Source organism: Engystomops pustulosus, chromosome 3 (genome assembly GCF_040894005.1).
Source record: "Engystomops pustulosus chromosome 3, aEngPut4.maternal, whole genome shotgun sequence".
In the NCBI taxonomy this organism is placed as follows: Eukaryota; Metazoa; Chordata; class Amphibia; order Anura; family Leptodactylidae; genus Engystomops; species Engystomops pustulosus.
The window spans coordinates 179,822,857-179,842,613 of record NC_092413.1 but is presented as its reverse complement, the minus strand read 5'-3'; the positions used below and the strand labels follow the sequence as shown (position 1 = coordinate 179,842,613).

General features: G+C 42.6%; 1 protein-coding gene across 1 annotated transcript in view; it reads right to left on the bottom strand.

The window, feature by feature from the left end:
- Positions 1-19,757, bottom strand: part of CLSTN2 (calsyntenin 2) — a 550,032-nt gene that overhangs the window by 100,161 nt on the left and 430,114 nt on the right. Inside the window, exon 6 of the mRNA XM_072143113.1 lies at positions 762-947. Within this exon, the coding sequence (XP_071999214.1) occupies positions 762-947 (186 nt within the window). The remainder of the gene's footprint in view (positions 1-761; positions 948-19,757) is intronic.

Here is a 19,757-nt window from a genome sequence, read left to right as displayed (position 1 = left end):
GCCTGCTGTATAATGGGGAGGCTGTGACCAATGCATTTTCCACCCGGGCCTTATACTAGAGTCAATAGGTTTTCCCAGTATATAAACAACATATATACACACATACAGCATATACACATCACATATATGTTATAATATATTATGTAGTATATAACATAATATATGTTATACATACATATTGGGGGTCACTTACTAAGTGCCCGAATCGCGTTTTTCCATCGGGTTACCTGAATATTACTGTTTTTCGACGATTTTCCCTGAATTGCAATCGGATTGTGGCGCATCAGCGCCGGCATGCACGTGACGGAAATTGGGGGGCGTGGCCGTCAGAAAACACGATGGATACAGAAATAAAGCCGTACTAACTACCTTAGTGAACCGCCGGAAGACCCGAATCCTCCACAGAGAACGCGCCGCTAGGACCGGGTAAGTAAATCTGCCCCATTATGTCTAATATCTCATGTCTATATCAATTAATTCAGGGGTGCAAATTTATCCTCTAGAGCAAAGGGTGTTATGGGAGCCAGCTGTAGGACACATTAAAATAACTCAGAGAAGTACTGTGGAAAAAAAAAAATTCTTCAAATAGTAAATATTTATTCAAATTCATATTAAATGGTGATGTTATTTGTATTCTTTCTACTTATTCTTCCTATACCTTTTAAGATAAACTCATCTGTATAAGCTGCTGCACTCTTTATGCCTCAACTAGACATCTCATATGACAAAGAGGTTGAATCATGACATAACTGTCCACTTACCACATAACTTCTGCAGGGATGTGTCAGAATAGGTTTCCCGGTCACAGCCTTTCCCTATGTGATTGGTCTGGAGTTCAATGCTTGTACGGACGGAAGACACAGGTCCATCACAGGTCTCCAAATGAATGTTGGGAAATAAAGCAACACTTGCAGATCCAATATTATATTCAATGCGTTTATCCCAGTCTGAAAGATAACATAAATACATTCACTTATAATATACAATGAACCATTAAGTAACTGTAACTCACAAGGGATAGGAATATCTTGTAAAAAAATGTATATTTTCTCAGGTCTTAAATGTAAAGTGTATGCAAATAAGTTATCATCACATGTTTTCTCTAGGCTTTGTATGTAAGCCAAGAAATGTTCTAGTGATGTACATGTCTAATATGTCACTAGGTCTCTATTCATTTCCTCCTAAGACCAAAATATTGTCCATTTTGCCTCCATCTAGCAGTTTATCATTTGGGTATGGACAATAGTAGCAACACTGCAATGTTGAATCCTTTACTGACTTCCCTTTAGGGTTTTTCAGACTACAAATATTGACAGCATATCCATAGATTGCACCCTCAATACCAGATCGATGGGTGTCAACCACCCAGTACTCCCCAGAATTGCTGTTCATAGAAGTTCCTAAAATAACACTGCAGATCAGCTCCTATTCTCTCGCAGTAACCTGCAGTGACATGCTGAGGCCACTACACAGTGAAAGTGCCGGGTGCATGATGTTGAACCAACCAATCTGATATTGATGACTTATAGTTAGATACTGTAGTTCATCCATATCTTTAGTTCAGAAAGCCACTTTAAATACACTGTGGCTACTCTTGGCCATGGATGGCTCTCTTGTTGGTGTCATCTTCACACTCTCATACGTGCACCAGCATCTCGGCATCAATAGGCAAGTTTACCATATAAGTACAGTTTGGTCACCAGAGATTAAACATTTTTATACCTTTTCCTGAAAAGTAGGTAAGTGGCGATAAAGTCTTGGCAAAAAGGTCGATATTTTGTGGTGACTATATTTTACATTTGAAATAATTCAGTTAGTGGAAAAGGTGTTTTGAGTCCCACTGGACTCTTAGTCCATGCAGCAGCATTTCTACCACATGTATCATTAATCTGACTAAATGCATTTATTTAGAATGGTTGACAATCACACCAGCTATCTCTCTGCCCCTGGCCTCACTTTGGGGGGATAAACAGCACCCTTTCCCAATGGAAGGTGCCTGAGAATCAATGTTCCTACATGTTCTAGTGTAAGTGTGTTTTGTATCTGCTCTTTGGATTTCCTGTTATCGGATACTGTGCAGCCAGTCCTTACTACAGACTGATTATTTACTTGCCTCATCCCTTGGTGTCTCTGGACCTACAAGGCCAGCCGCTATCCACACCAGGACCCCTACAAGTCCAGATTTCTGTATGGCGGTGAAAGGGTGAAGGTATAATACCCAGGTATAATACCCTTAGAGTGTGGCCCAAATCAAATTGTTTGGATCCACAACTCACAGGTCATTAAATGTACATTTATTATTTTAATATAAATTCATATTCCATTGTGTCAAAATTCCCAAAATTACAACCCCACATTGGTCCTATCTTTTCTAGTTTCTGTTTATAAATTATACAGTTTATAGTGTTATATGTTACAGTCTTACCAACTATCTGTAGGATAGATCATCTGAATAGCTATTTTATAAGCAAACCCCTATGATTTTATATTACTTTTGCTAATTGCTTAATGTCAACGTCTTGCTCAGATGCCAACTAAGCGTGGGAGGTGAAATTAGTTTGTGTTGTCCCCAGTGACAGACTGGCTAATCTTATTAGAGCTCATTTATCGAGTCACCCATCAGCCATAGGGTGTATATATTTCATTTTGTATTTTTTTTCTCTCTCATGTAATTTCTGAAGGTTGATGAGTTTCCCAAAGGTTGTTTCTTTCTTTTTTACACTGTAATCAAAACTAATTTGCAAATGTAATGGACGGATATGAAGTCAAATGCCAAGTTACTGTTACATCAAGGTTCTCGTTGTGAAAACATCTCAAAGAAAAAAGACTGAGAGATTCTAAATATTCAATAATTCATTATTTGTGGATTTCATTCAACCACTTACTGCATACATTATACCGTCCTTTATACAATGTATCACCAATGTATAATCACAAACCTTTCATTTTTATCTTTTTCAAGTAGAATAACTTTCCCTTAAAAAACCTATAACCCTCAATGTGTAGAAATGTTAATTCTGCAGGTTTCCAAGCTAAAATCCTCCCTATTCTCCTATTGGTTTAATGCATGCCCACTCAAATTTTCTTAGTATACACGCTTACTAGCCAACTTACCCAATAGCAACTCAAAACTAAAGGGGTGTAAATATGCGCCTCTTTGTTCAATATTGCACATATGACTATGCTGGATGCCCTCCAACAGCATCTTGACCTCCATCTTGCCTTTCTGAAGCCAAAGATATAGAGATCTCTGTAGATCTCAGAGATCTGTGAAACCCTGAGCCATCTGTTGGCTGATTTTATGGACCAAACACAGTGCCAAGAATGGCACTCTGAGCATCATCGTAATGTATGATACTAGGAATCCCTTCTTCCAATGGTTAGAAGGAACTATTTGCATTATGTATAACTATGATGCGTGGAGTCCCATCTAATGAACTGGCCAGTGCACAATCTGTAAATCAGGGACTGACCAGGAATGTGTGTCTCTGGCCTTATCCTATGGATATATCACGTAGCCTAACACTATATTGTTTAAGCCTAACTTTAAAACCTTGGAAAACCAATTCCATGCCACTGAAAACTGAAACTTTCTATTTCCTATACATGATTTATATTGATAACATACAAATTATCTGTGTTTAAGACTTGAATGACCTTAAAAGCTATCTAAATAAAACCAAAATCAGTGGCGTAAATAGGAGATACTGGGCACCATAGAAGGCTTCTGAATGGGCCCCTCTCCCCACTTAAAAAAATATACTTATTTCTATACTATACAATCACATGTTTATATGCTCACACATATCAAGCATATATACATGCATACACTTACAGAATATACACACACCATACAGCATATACAGATCACAGATATAGCATTCTTTAGAGTGTCAGGTTGAATGACCCATCATGCCCCCTGAAATTGCAGGCCCCATAGCAGCCACTATGGCTGCTACCACTGAAGTTACACTCATGCTTACAGTACAGCAAGCATTTTAGTCTGCCAATCAAACGGATTGCAGCCCTTTCTTCTCAATTCATTATTTATTTCTCCTATTTAATAAAACTGGACTTGTATTTGTGGTAGACAGCAATTGAAATGTAGGGATTGCCTTCAAATATTTAATGCTTTCTAAATCCCAAGCCCTGGCTTACAATATACAATCACATTAAAACACCTTATGTTATACAGTAGATGAAAAATCATGCTCATATTAGATATGTAAAGAGTACAGTATGTACATGATTCTGTTCTTCCATTTTGGTGAAGAGGCTGTTAGAGAGGATTGCAAATGGAAATTATGTATAGACAACTCAATATGATTATAAAACCAGTAGAAAAATAAATTGCCCGCTCTTTAGGGTATACATACCCCCACTCATACATCAAAAACATAATGCAATGAACCAGCCAGGAAGGTTTCTAAATTTATTCATCTTCCAAGATTCCTTTTTCCAGATATGTCCCTGTAACTCAATATAAACCTGAGAGACACACGCACTCATGTATGGAGGAAACTCAATTTTGTTAAGGTAAAAAGTGAATTGATTTATGTTATAGTTCTTGGGATACAAATCTGATATTTCAGCCTTTTCATTTTACAGACATTTCCATGTTAAACTATTTTATTATTGGTAGTAAATTAAGAGCGGCAAAGTTAAATGCAAAACTTATTGCATATATATCCTTAAATTTTTGATTGTAAGGAAACCAAAAACAACACATAACACTGCTGATAGAGGACATACAATGAAGGGGAAAAGATAAGGGAGGGCACAGTTGGTAAGCCCTGACGGTGATCCCACACAGCTGTCCCTACCTACTTGTCGAACCAACCTTAGATAGAAGGTGAGAACTGTAAACATTACCTTCCTGCATTAAAGTGAAACACTGTAGGGCACATGTATCATAGTTTTGTCTCTCTGAGATGAATTTTAGAGACATTTGGCGACTAGTTTTTGCACCTTATGTATGATCCTGTCTTTTTACTTGTGATACATGTTCAGTTTTTCCTATACTGGCAGGCACAAATTTTGGTTTCTTTTTGAGACTTTTTGTTGCAAATGTCTCAAATCCACATGAACACAAGCCATGTGATGGGGTTATATACAGGAGAGGACACAAGCCATGTGAGGGGGTTATATACAGGAGAGGACACAAGCCATGTGATGGGGGTTATATACAGGAGAGGACACAAGCCATGTGAGGGGGTTATATACAGGAGAGGATACAAGCCATGTGAGGGCGTTATATACAGGAGAGGACACAAGCCATGTGAGGGGGTTATATACAGGAGAGGACACAAGTCATGTAAGGGGGTTATATACAGGAGGGGATGCAAGCCATGTGAGGGGTTATATACAGGAGAGGACACAAGCCATGTGAGGGGGAGTATATACAGGAGAGGATACAAGCTATGTGAGGAGGTTATATACAGGAGTGGATACAAGTCATGTGAGGGGGTTATATACAGGAGAGGACACAAGCCATGTGAGGGGGTTATATACAGGAGAGGATACAAGCCATGTGAGGGCGTTATATACAGGAGAGGACACAAGCCATATGAGGGGGTTATATAAAGGAGAGGACACAAGTCATGTAAGGGGGTTATATACAGGAGGGGATGCAAGCCATGTGAGGGGTTATATACAGGAGAGGACACAAGCCATGTGAGGGGGAGTATATACAGGAGAGGATACAAGCTATGTGAGGAGGTTATATACAGGAGTGGATACAAGTCATGTGAGGGGGTTATATACAGGAGAGGATACAAGCCATGTGAGGGGGTTATATACAGGAGAGGACACAAGCCATGTGAGGGGTTATATACAGGAGAGGACACAAGCCATGTGAGGGGGTTATATACAGGAGTGGATACAAGCCATGTGAGGGGTTATATACAGGAGAGGATACAAGCCATGTGAGGGGGTTATATACAGGTGAGGATACAAGCCATGTGAGGGGTTATATACAGGAGAGGATACAAGGCATGTGAGGTGTTATATACAGGAGAGGACACAAGCCATGTGAGGGGGAGGATATACAGGAGAGGATACAAGCTATGTGAGGAGGTTATATACAGGAGTGGATACAAGTCATGTGAGGGGGTTATATACAGGAGAGGATACAAGCCATGTGAGGGGGTTATATACAGGAGAGGACATAAGCTATGTGAGGGGGTTATATACAGGAGTGGACACTACTGTTAATTTGGGATTTAAAATGTTGCATTTTTAATGCATTTTGAAACCTATTACAACAGCTGAGGAGACTTGATTTTCCTAATTACATTACTTTTAAGATTTGAATGTACAAAACGCATATTAATTGCAATATTAACACATGCATTAACGTAGCGTTTATATTGCGTTTTGTAAACGCAAATGTTAACAGTAATGAAATAAGGCAAATCACCTCTCCTCAGCTGTTGTAATTAGTTTCAAAATGCATAAAAAATGCAATTAAACAGCTCTGTATGACCTCACCCTCAGAAGTAACCAAGTAAAAAAAAAATTCAAAAATTCTAATATTTTGACAAAAGAGGTTACTGTGCAAAATGTTAAACAGTTAAAGCATGTCCATGAAAAAAAAAACTGGTGCAGAATTGCGCCAAAAAAAGGGCCAAAATGGCACAAAAACGGCAAAAGTAGCACGGAACATCTGGAAAACAATGATACATGAGGCACACTGCACAAGGTGCAGACCAAGGCGTGATTGAAAAAGAACATTCTTAAAAGTTGCAAAAGTCGCTAAAATTTGACAATTTGCCTAGCTGAAACTATGATACATGTGCCCTTGTGAGACTTAAACAGGACAAAACAAATAATAGGAGTAAGATCATGGAAATGTGAATAAAAAAAGTTAATAAATATATAACGAATATTCAATCAAGCTACATAAAAGACTTGATGGCAATTGATCTTCCTTTGTGATGTCAGAGTTTTGGTCTAAACATGATTTATTCAGCCTCTCTAACATCTAAGCCAAACATACAAAAGGCCAGCACAAATATCTTAACCATTTGGAACCAGAACAAAATTAGCATGAGACAGACTGGTGTGGTGGAATTCAATCAGGTCGACAGAGTATCCTCTGCTGTACTTTATGGATGGGGATGGTATTGAAGCCTGAGCAGCACAGATTTGATAAAACATTTAGCTGACTTTTGTCTATACAGGCAGTCCCCGGGTTACATACAAGATATGGTCTGGAGGTTTGTTCTTAAGTTGAATTTGTATGTAAGTCGAAACTGTATATTTTATAATGGAAGTTCTAGACAATTTTTTTTCTTTTGCCCCAGTGACAATTGGAGTTTCAAAATTTTTGGTTTAATTGGACCAAGAATTATCAATAAAGCTTCATTACAGACACCTTACAGCTCAGCATTGCAGTCTGGGACTATAGTAACATCCAGAGAGCTTCACCAGAGGTCACAGTGGGCAGGGGGGTCCGTCTGTAACTATGGGTTGTCTGTAAGTCGGGTGTCCTTAAGTAGGGGACCGCCTGTATACATAAATGCCTATCCAATTACAAAAATATTATGCAGGTGGTAACAGATTTTTTTTTCTTTTTTGGTGCTTAAAATGTTTTAATGACAAACTTGAAACATTTGATGTAGGAAAATAACTAGTGATAAGCAGATATTTTACAATTTTGGTTTGCTCAAGTTCTAGACCTCAACCAGTAATACCTGCAATCGGTGCTGGCACTAATTGTGGGTATTGACTGTTTAAATGTCACTGGCAAATAAATATGGCCCTACTTAAACCCCATAAAGTAGAAAAGAACACGAAAACCAATTGCAATAGTAGTTATATCCACTCTTAGTAAGATGGGTTGTAATTATCATGACAATAGTTGGAAGTGACATAGAAGAAGACCAATGTCTATGGCACAGCTGGTACTTTAAGATAGTTTTTAGTCATTTATTTAATTTCAATAGGCCGAATGCTTCTTGCTATTCACTGTCAACAAGTGACCTAATGAATTTCTATTTCTATTGTTGTTGTAGTCAGATTTACACCTCATACATTTTTGTGCAATCGGTGCCAAATCTCAAAATTTTGTTCTTACACAATAGAATGAGATTCACAGGGCTTTAATCTGTAGATGTGATATTGGAAGACAGAGCTGATCTGTTGTCATATAACCATGAAACACAATAAAAGCAAAAAAAAAAAAAACAACTGTTCTACATCTCCAAACATAAAAAGACATCTCTAAATGGCAGATCTTAGAGGATTCTGAAAGAAAGAACAATTCAAGAAAAATACATAATTATACAAAGTACTGACAAATCAGAGTGTTCCTGTTTGTACAGACAGCTTATATAGTAGAAAAGAAGACTTGTAAATAAAACGCTAAAAAAAACTCCCCGGAGACGAACTGTGCTGAAGTAAGAAGGTATCAAAGAAACTTTTAATATGATCAGGTCTTACATGCCAGGTCTGAGCATCATTTCTTTTCCTGCTGTAAAAGGCAATTGATTCAATCTCAGCAGGAAAGTCAACTGGTATGCTTCAAAAAGTGCAAAATATAGTTCAGCCAAGACTCGGTGTAGGCATTTTTATATTTTATTGTAATGAGACATCTTGTAGGTACATCTTCTATACTCTATATTATATATATACACATATATATATATATATATATATATATTTATATATATATATATATATATATATATATATATTATATTTGTCTTAAATAGACTGCCCTATGGCACTTGTCCACATAGTATGGCATAAGGATTTTCTAGTCATGGATCTAAAAACTATTCCAATAAACGGATGACCAATCCCTGCAATAACAGCTTATCGTAACTGGAGTTGGGCCATCAGTGAGAAGATTTAAATTATAATGGGGTTTTCATTGTTTACAATATGTTGATTAATGTGACTTGATTATTGTAGCCTTATATTCCTTAATGCTTTTAGCTGGTTTTAAAGATAAAACCTATAGGTGTGCGTTTTTTTTAAGCTCTGCTGTACTTGGCGTTTTTGTGTGCATGTTTGTGACTTAAGGCTTTACCACACAAAAAAGTCCATATAAAGTCACAACATTTTCAATCTGCCAAAAAAAGTTTTTAAAAAGGCAGAAAAAAGCTCTGAAGTAGAAAAACTGGTTAGCCTACAAAAAAGAAAAAACTGCTTTGCCCTTTAATTGCCAGTAAGCCTTAGAGGACACATCATATGTGTTCTGAAATTATTGTCATTGTCTGAAAATTCTTTAGAATTTTTTTTTTTTTATTATGCAGTATATCCCTACAGATTGATCTGCTGGATCTGACTGTAGATTGTAGACGTTCCGCTTCAATTTAGTTAAGGGTTATCCTTAAAGGAGAGATAGGGACTGGCAGTCTAGCTCAGACTGCAGTATTATTCAGATTTATATGATTTAGACAAAGCCCTATTAGGCCATGAATCCTGTGGTGTCTCTATATCAGGATTATTTACCCTATATAACTCTTTTATAGAAAGTCTGGGAAACCGGGCGATAACAGACTTGAAGTTTTGGAGAATGATAGAATTAGGTATCTTCAGGTGATGAGTAAGTACACGTGTGTCTTAATAGTTCTTCTTTATCAATAAGGATAAAAATATTCTATTTTTATATAAATAATCAGATTATACCCAAGGACATAATGCCATTAGGTATCTATGGTGTCCAGGTAATGAGGGGCGTCCTAAGTAGTGATGAGCAGTACTGAATAGCAAAGTTCATTAGAAGTTAGGAACCGGGTGCAGGTTTGGCTCAAAATATCCCCTCCCCTTCACTGATCGCAGACGCGAACCAAAATACAGCATTTTAAATGAATAAAACCCATGTACTGACACTAGTATGGTTGCAGGGCCATGTCATTTTGAGGAACATTGTGGCTCCCTGATGACAAACTGCGACAATCCTCGCCAAAATGGGAAGAAACATGGTAGATTAATGGACAGAAAGTTGGAGGGTAAAGGGGTTTCCTAAGGTATGATAGTTGGTGACATAGTGAAGTCATAATATAAAGGCATGGGAACACAAGTGGTAATTCTATTGAAGTTGGGGGGGGGGGGGGGGTGTCATCATCCAGTTGTATACTTGACAAAATTTGATTACATATTTTTTAGAAACAAGCAAATCCTGAGAATTGTTGAGGGTAAACAGCCCCTATCCAGAGGCATATCCAGACTCTGTGCCTAGGGCAGCATATATACAGCCTTAGCAATATCATGTATTATCAGGGGCTTATTGTTTGCCTCAGATCCTTTTAGTATTATACTACAGGTAATGATTTTGGCAATAATGATGACTGGATATCTCATATATTATTGCTATAATATCTACACATTTTTCTGAGGGACTTTTGCATCTGGTTGCACTGATTCATGGGGCCCGCTACCGTTCACTTTATTTTTAACATTGACTAAGAAGTAGATTTTTCAGTGTTGCAAACCTCATTCTTTTTCCCTAAGCATCTTGTTTCCAGATCATGTGTTCTTTGCAATAGCATTGCTTATCTTGGCTCAGACTCCTGTTAAGTCTGTGTGACTCACTGATATATGGAAAACTCAAATTGAAACTGATGAGCCAGTTAAGTTGATTCTTTTGGCCGTAAAATGAAAATTCGCTACGCACATATTATCTTCTGAGGATGTAATTTACAGAGGGGAATGGTGCTGAATGGTCAAAGTGCTTACAAAGAGACATTGTTGGAAATACAGATGTCACACCTACTCATAGGATGGATAAATGGAATTATTTAAACATTTTGTTACATACTCTCCATTTTTGTTGTAAACTCCAAGTAGTTTGCTATGAATGAATTAAAGAAGAACTTGTAAATAGCTTTTTTTTTTACTACTATTAATTTGCTTATTTACCTTAACAAGATTTATCATTGAAGACATTTTTCCACTTTCCACACCATATGGGGGTAAACGTCTGATAGCAGAGGGACAGTGGGGGGGGGGTATAACCTCTTGGATATTTGACAGCAGTCAGTAGTAACCCCCTAGATCTTCCCCTTTATTTGGGTGTTTTCAATTTGGAAAACTGTCCTGGAAAACCAATTTGGTTAATGGGCAGAAGTTAGGAGTTTCTATCTTTGCTCCATTGACTTCTTTGGAATATCCAGGAGAGTTTACAAGGTGGTGATACTAACTTATATTTATTATGTGCCAGGTGAAGGCAACTTGCTTTCCCCCATTTTGCTAATCGGTGGTGTTGTTGAAGTAATAACCATGGCAATCTTTAAGTTCTACTGTATGTATCATTATACCATCCATCACATTAAAAGCATCTGTCTAAGGCCTCATGCACATGATCATCTCCTACGTCCTGGTTGGGACCAGCCAGCAGGAGAATCCGCCTCCAGAAGGGGAGTGGGATTCTCCCCTCTCCATAGGGAGCCATGCTGCTATGTTATATTCCCAGCAAAAGATAGACCATGCTCTATCTTTTTTACTGTGATGGCACAATGCAGTGACATACATGTGTGTTCACTATACCGTGCCATGCACATTGCACTTTCATGGCAGCCCTATGCCAGTATGTATGTATTCCATGTATGGGGCCTAATACTGCATGCTACAGAATATGGTTGGCACATGGCCTTGCCTGCAATTCCTTACATGACAATTACACTTGAAAACCCGTAACCCTCTTACTGGTTGGCTGGTTGCCTTTTTTTGGGCTAGCTTTGAAATCTACAAACCATTGCATTCAGGGGATTACCAAGTGGGCTGGTAGTTTAATGGGGTAAAATCTGGTGATATAGTTGTTTGATGACCAAAGTGAGGAAACACAAGTGTTTTAAAATGCAATATAATAGCCAAAACCAGAAGTGGTTTACAAAGCACCTCATGTATCGAGCAATGTAAAGTGCGTGGGGAATAGGAATCGTTATTGTGATCATTGCTCTTCCTAGAAAGTTCTGTTCTTAATAATCCGCCCATTTCATAGGTCTTTTGAGTGCAGTATGTACTACATGTCTCTTTAGTTGCAGGCCTTTTCCACAAATAATGACCCCTCAATGGCCAAGCAAAAAAGCGCCAAACATGCAAATTAAAGGTTTGTTGTTCCCCATTTAAGTCAGTTTATTGGTAAAATTTAGACAACATGTAAGAAATCTTTCTTTTTCTTTGCCCTTTCTTATCAGGAGACATTTATTGCTTTTGTATAAGTGTAACAATATTAGAGAAGACTTAAGACCATCAGAGTCAGACCTTGTTAAAAGGTCATAAATAGAGATGAGCGAACACTAAAATGCTCGGGTACTCGTTATTCGAGACGAACTTTTCCCGATGCTCGAGTGCTCGTCTCGAATAACGAACCCCATTGAAGTCAATGGGAGACTCGAGCATTTTTCAAGGGGACCAAGGCTCTGCACAGGGAAGCTTGGCCAAACACCTGGGAACCTCAGAAAAGGATGGAAACACCACGGAAATGGACAGGAAACAGCAGGGGCAGCATGCATGGATGCCTCTGAGGCTGCTTAATCGCACCATTATGCCGAAATTATGGGCAACAGCATGGCCATGACAGAGTGACAGAATGAAGCTAGATAGCATGTAAAACATCCAATAATTGACCCTGACACTATAGGGGACGGCATGCAGAGGCAGAGGCAGCGGCAGCAGGCTAGAGAGTGGCATGGCGACATACCCTAATTGGACTCAGGCTTCAAACCAATGGGTGTCAGAGAGGAACCAAAGGAGGTGAGCAAGAAGCGCTCAAATAATATCGGTACATGATAAAAGTTTGCCAGTATATTTTGTGGATTACACAGCAGGGTGGCGACAAAGTTAACATGGAAGCCATGAAAACAACCCAAAATTCTGCCTGACACAGCTCGTTTGATAAGGGGACCATGTATGCTTACAGTTCATGCCAGTCGCTGCACTGGCTGCCAGTCTCCTTTCGAATACAGTTTAAAATAATAATAACCCTCATCCATAAAGCTCTGTATAATGCTGCACCCCCCTACCTCTCCTCTCTTATCTCAGTCTATCGCCCAACCCGTGCTCTTAGATCCGCCAGTGATCTTAGATTAACCTCTACCCTAGTGCGGACCTCCCACTCGCGTCTCCAAGACTTCTCTAGAGCTGCACCAATTCTATGGAATGCTCTGCCCTGGACTATCAGACTAATACCTAACCTCCAAAGTTTCAAACGTGCTCTTAAAACCCATTTCTTTAGGCAAGCCTATAACACTCATTAACTGCATGAAGTTTTAACTCTTCTACTAACCCGTCCTGTGTCGTCCTCCCATCTGTTATCCAGCAACCAACAGGCACCAGACTTCTCTGCAGTCCCATTCACCCTGGACCTGGTATATAAGATGACGGCTGAGTGGTTCAAGCGACAGCAATTCCATTTATTATATTTTTTTCTATTCCCTAAGAAGAATGGCTTGACCATTAAATATTCTTTTACCTCGTGTTACCCCATCATCTTCATAAACCGTAAGCTCTGGCGAGCAGGGACCTCACTCCTGTTGTTCCATACAAATGTTGTGCTCTGTTACATTACATTTGTATTTGTTTCCTATGATTTGTAAAGCGCTACAGAATATGATGACGCTATATAAATAAAGATTATTATTATTATTATTATGGAGGCAGTGAACTAGTAGTAGATTAAAGGTGCTGCAACTATGTTAGTTGGATCTTGGGATGGAGCTGGCGCTCTGCAGCCAGGCGAGCTTTTGCCAATCCAAGCCCCTGTCTCTAGGCTACTCCCCAAACAGCACTTCTAAGAACCTTTTGTATAAGATCAAGTGTAGTAGCGTTCTTATAAGTTTAGGATATGGCGGGTGAGGGGAATGTAAACAGATGCGCAAGAAGCGCTGAAATAATATCCCTAAATGGTAAAAGTTTGCAAGTATATTTTGTGGATTACACAGCAGGGTGGCGACAAAGTTAACAACTTTGATGTGGAATGCCCTGTAATAGCTCTTGGGCGGTGTGCCTTTTATCGCCTAGGCTCAGCAGTTTCAGCACCGCCTGCTGTCGCTTAGCGACGGCACTGCTGCTGTGCCTAGAGCTACCGACTGATGGCGCCATGCCCACGGATGGTAATTCGGAGGAGGAGGAGGTGGAGGAGGGGTGGGAGGAGGTATAGTAGGCCTTTGAGACCTGGACCGAGGTAGGCCCCGCAATTCTCTGCGTCGGCAGTATATGACCAGCCCCAGGGTCAGACTCGGTCCCAGCCTGCACCAAGTTAAGTGTAGTAGCGTTCTTATAAGTTTGGGATATGGCGGGTGAGGGGAATGTAAACAGATGCGCAAGAAGCGCATGATGCGCATGGAGCTGGCGCTCCGCTGCCAGGCGAGCTTTCGCCAATTCAAGCCCCTGTCTCTAGGCTACTCCCCAAACAGCACTTCTAAGAACCTTTTGTATAAGATCAAGTGTAGTAGCGTTCTTATAAGTTTAGGATATGCCGGGTGAGGGGAATGTAAACAGATGCGCAAGAAGCGCATGATGCGCATGGAGCTGGCGCTCCGCTGCCAGGCGAGCTTTCGCCAATTCAAGCCCCTGTCTCTAGGCTACTCCCCAAACAGCACTTCTAAGAACCTTTTGTATAAGATCAAGTGTAGTAGCGTTCTTATAAGTTTAGGATATGCCGGGTGAGGGGAATGTAAACAGATGCGCAAGAAGCGCATGATGCGCATGGAGCTGGCGCTCCGCTGCCAGGCGAGCTTTCGCCAATTCAAGCCCCTGTCTCTAGGCTACTCCCCAAACAGCACTTCTAAGAACCTTTTGTATAAGATCAAGTGTAGTAGCGTTCTTATAAGTTTAGGATATGCCGGGTGAGGGGAATGTAAACAGATGCGCAAGAAGCGCTGAAATAATATCCCTAAATGGTAAAAGTTTGCCAGTATATTTTGTGGATAACACAGCAGGGTGGCGACAAAGTTAACAACTTTGATGTGGAATCCATGAAAACAACCCAAATTTCTGCCTGACACACCTCGTTTGATAAAGGGACGATGTATGGAGGCAGCTATATGGACGACTTTTGGAGGTAGCAATGGAGACAACGTGTGGAGGCTGCTATGGAGACAATTTAATTTGGATAGTGCCTGTATGTGGCAGTCCCAAACATTTTTCAAACCAGAGGAGCAGGTAGGTGGCCCTCCAGTAAAATGGAATAGATTGAGTCCCTGTATGTGGCAGTCCCAAAAATGTTTCAAACCAGAGGAGCAGGTAGGTGGCCCTGCAGTAAAATGGAATAGATTGAGTGCCTGTATGTGGCAGTCCCAAAAATGTTTCAAACCAGAGGAGCAGGTAGGTGGCCCTCCAGTAAAATGGAATAGATTGAGTGCCTGTATGTGGCAGTCCCAAAAATGTTTCAAACCAGAGGAGCAGGTAGGTGGCCCTGCAGTAAAATGGAATAGATTGAGTGCCTGTATGTGGCAGTCCCAAAAATGTTTCAAACCAGAGGAGCAGGTAGGTGGCCCTGCAGTAAAATGGAATAGATTGAGTGCCTGTATGTGGCAGTCCCAAAAATTTTTCAAACCAGAGGAGCAGGTAGGTGGCCCTCCAGTAAAATGGAATAGATTGAGTGCCTGTATGTGGCAGTCCCAAAAATGTTTCAAACCAGAGGAGCAGGTAGGTGGCCCTGCAGTAAAATGGAATAGATTGAGTGCCTGTATGTGGCACTCACAAAAATTGTTTCAAACAGAGGACCGGGTAGGTGGCCCTCCAGAAAAATTAAATGCATGAAGTACTATAGCAAGAGCCAGTGGGCCCTGTCAAAAAATAGCCATTTTCCTCTGCTTTACTGTACAAAGAGGAGGAGAAGGAGGAAAATGAGGAGGAGGAGGAGTGGATCAATTATTCAGGTTGAGCTTCCTTCACCTGGTGGAGATTGGAAATTCTGAGAAATCCAGCCTTTATTCATTTTAATAAGCGTCAGCCTGTCAGCGCTGTCAGTCGACAGGCGTGTACGCTTATCGGTGATGATGCCACCAGCTGCACTGAAAACCCGCTCGGACAAGACGCTAGCGGCAGGGCAGGCAAGAACCTCCAAGGCGTACAGCGCCAGTTCGTGCCACATGTCCAGCTTTGAAACCCAGTAGTTGTAGGGAGCTGTGTGATCATTTAGGACGATGGTATGGTCAGCTACGTACTCCCTCACCATCTTTCTGTAAAGATCAGCCCTACTCTGCCGAGACTGGGGACAGGTGACAGTGTCTTGCTGGGGTGACATAAAGCTGGCAAAAGCCTTGTAAAGCGTACCCTTGCCAGTGCTGGACAAGCTGCCTGCTCGCCTACTCTCCCTCGCTACTTGTCCCGCAGAACTACGCACTCTGCCGCTAGCGCTGTCAGAAGGGAAATACTGTTTCAGCTTGTGCACCAGGGCCTGCTGGTATTCATGCATTCTCACACTCCTTTCCTCTGCAGGGATGAGAGTGGAAAGATTTTGCTTGTACCGTGGGTCCAGGAGAGTGAACACCCAGTAATCGGTGCTGGAATAAATTCTTTGAACGCGAGGGTCACGGGATAGGCAGCCTAGCATGAAATCTGCCATATGCGCCAGAGTACCAACGCGTAAGAATTCACTCCCCTCACTGGCCTGACTGTCCATTTCCTCCTCCTCCAACTCCTCCAACTCCTCTTCTTCTGCCCATACACGCTGAACAGTAAAGGACTCAACAATGGTCCCCTCTTGTGTCTCACCAACATTCTCCTCCTCTTCCTCCTCATCCTCCTCCACCTCCACCTCCTCCGATATGCGCTGAGAAACAGACCTGAGGGTGCTTTGGCTATCAACAAGGGAATATTCTTCCCCTGTCTCTTGTGACGAGCGCAAAGCTTCCGACTTCATGCTGACCAGAGAGTTTTTCAACAGGCCAAGCAGCGGGATAGTGAGGCTGATGATGGCGGCATCGCCACTGACCATCTGTGTTGACTCCTCAAAGTTACTCAGCACCTGACAGATATCAGACATCCACGTCCACTCCTCATTGTAGACTTGAGGAAGCTGACTGACCTGACTACCAGTTCTGGTGGAAGTTGACATCTGGCAGTCTACAATCGCTCTGCGCTGCTGGTAAACTCTGGATAACATGGTCAGTGTTGAATTCCACCTCGTGGGCACGTCGCACAACAGTCGGTGAGCGGGCAGTTGGAGGCGGCGCTGCGCTGCCCTGAGAGTGGCAGCATCTGGGCTGGACTTCCTGAAATGCGCACAGATGCGGCGCACCTTCGTGAGCAAATCAGACAGATTGGTGTATGTCTTGAGGAAACGCTGAACTATCAGATTTAACACATGGGCCAGGCATGGCACATGTGTCAGTCTGCCGAGTTGCAGAGCCGCCACCAGGTTACGGCCGTTGTCACACACAACCATTCCCGGCTTGAGGTTCAGCGGTGCCAGCCACAGATCAGTCTGCGCCGTGATGCCCTGTAATAGCTCTTGGGCGGTGTGCCTTTTGTCGCCTAGGCTCAGCAGTTTGAGCACCGCCTGCTGTCGCTTAGCGACGGCACTGCTGCTGTGCCTAGAGCTACCGACTGATGGCGCCGTGCCCACGGATGGTAGTTCGGAGGAGGAGGTGGAGGAGGGGTGGGAGGAGGAGGAGGCATAGTAGGCCTGAAACACCTGGACCGAGGTAGGCCCCGCAATCCTCGGCGTCGGCAGTATATGAGCAGCCCCAGTGTCAGACTCGGTCCCAGCCTCCACCAAGTTAACCCAATGTGCCGTCAGCGATATATAGTGGCCCTGCCCGGCAGCACTCGTCCACGTGTCCGTGGTCAGGTGGACCTTGTCAGAAACGGCGTTGGTCAGGGCACGGATGATGTTGTCTGACACGTGCTGGTGCAGGGCTGGGACGGCACATCGGGAAAAGTAGTGGCGGCTGGGGACCGAATACCGAGGGGCCGCCGCCGCCATGAGGTTGCGAAAGGCCTCGGTCTCTACTAGCCTATAGGGCAGCATCTCCAGGCTAAGCAATCTGGAGATGTGCACATTAAGGGCTTGGGCGTGCGGGTGGGTTGCACTATATTTGCGTTTCCGCTCCAGCGTCTGGGGTATGGAGAGCTGAACGCTGGTGGATGCTGTGGAGGATCGTGGAGGCGACGATGGGGTTTTTGTGGCAGGGTCCTGGGCAGGGGGCTGACTAGCAGCTGACACAGGGGAAGGAGCAGTGGTGTGCACGGCCGGAGGTGAACGGGCTTGTTGCCACTGAGTGGGGTGTTTAGCATTCATATGCCTGCGCATACTGGTGGTAGTTAAGCTAGTAGTGGTGGAACCCCTGCTGAGCCTGGTTTGGCAAATGTTGCACACCACAGTCCGTCGGTCATCCGGTGTTTCCTTAAAGAACCTCCAGACTTCTGAAGATCTAGCCCTCGCCGCAGGAGCCCTCGCCACGGGAGCTTCACTAGTTGACACATTTGGCGCTGATGCACCAGCTCTGGCCCTGCCTCTCCGTCTGGCCCCACCACTGCCTCTTCCAACCTGTTCTGGTCGAGGACTCTCCTCCGTCTCAGAAGCACTGTGTTCACCCGGCCTCTCAACCCAGCTTGGGTCTGTCACCTCATCATCCTCCGATCCCTCAGTCTGCTCCCCCCTCGGACTTCCTGCCCTGACAACAACTTCCCCACTGTCTGACAACCGTGTCTCCTCATCGTCGGACACCTCTTTACACACTTCCACTACGTCAAGAAGGTCATCATCACCCACAGACTGTGACTGTTGGAAAACCTGGGCATCGGAAAATTGCTCAGCAGCAACCGGACAAGTGGTTTGTGACTGTGGGAAGGGTCCAGAAAACAGTTCCTCAGAGTATGCCGGTTCAAATGCCAAATTTTCCTGGGAGGGGGCAGACTGGGGGGGAGGAGGCTGAGGTGCAGGAGCTGGAGGAGTGGCGATTTCGGTGACATGGGTGGACTGCGTGGAAGACTGACTGGTGGTGGACAAATTGCTCGAAGCATTGTCAGCAATCCACGACATCACCTGTTCGCACTGTTCTGGCCTCAACAGTGCTCTACCACGAGTCCCAGTAACTTCAGACATGAACCTAGGGAGTGTAGCTCTGCGGCGTTCCCCTGCTCCCTCATCAGCAGGTGGTGTCTCACCCCGACCAGGACCACGGCCTCTGACCCCTGCAGTAGTTGGACGCCCACGTCCCCGCCCTCGTCCTCTACCCCTAGCCCTCGGGTTAAACATTTTTAAAATGAGAGTTATAACTTTATTTTTTTTTTTACTTTTTTTTGTTTTTTTTTGTGTTTTTTTTTTTTTTGTGTTTTTTTTTTTTTTTTGAGTTTTTAAAACCAAACAATGCTATCCTATTGCTATGGCTATTTTCTAGCCAAGTATCAAAGCACACTACTATGCCAGATGAGATGACACTGAGTTAGTGCCTAATTGAAATCCAACCCCTACTAAATTTTCCCACTTCGGTCTTTGCTATGGATATGTGCGTCACTAAGCGCAGAACACAGCGGTCGCAAGTCTCACTACAAATTGCTCAGAATTGGCTAGTACATGCACTGCAGAAAGTACAGCCACCAGCAGATCAACCAGAAATCAAATATATAGAACGCTACTGTATGCGTAAGTAAGCTCTTTGTATTCTCCTATGGCTATTTTCTAGCCAAGTATCAAAGCACACTACTATGCCAGATGAGATGACACTGAGTTAGTGCCTAATTGAAATCCAACCCCTACTAAATTTTCCCACTTCGGTCTTTGCTATGGATATGTGCGTCACTAAGCGCAGAACACAGCGGTCGCAAGTCTCACTACAAATTGCTCAGAATTGGCT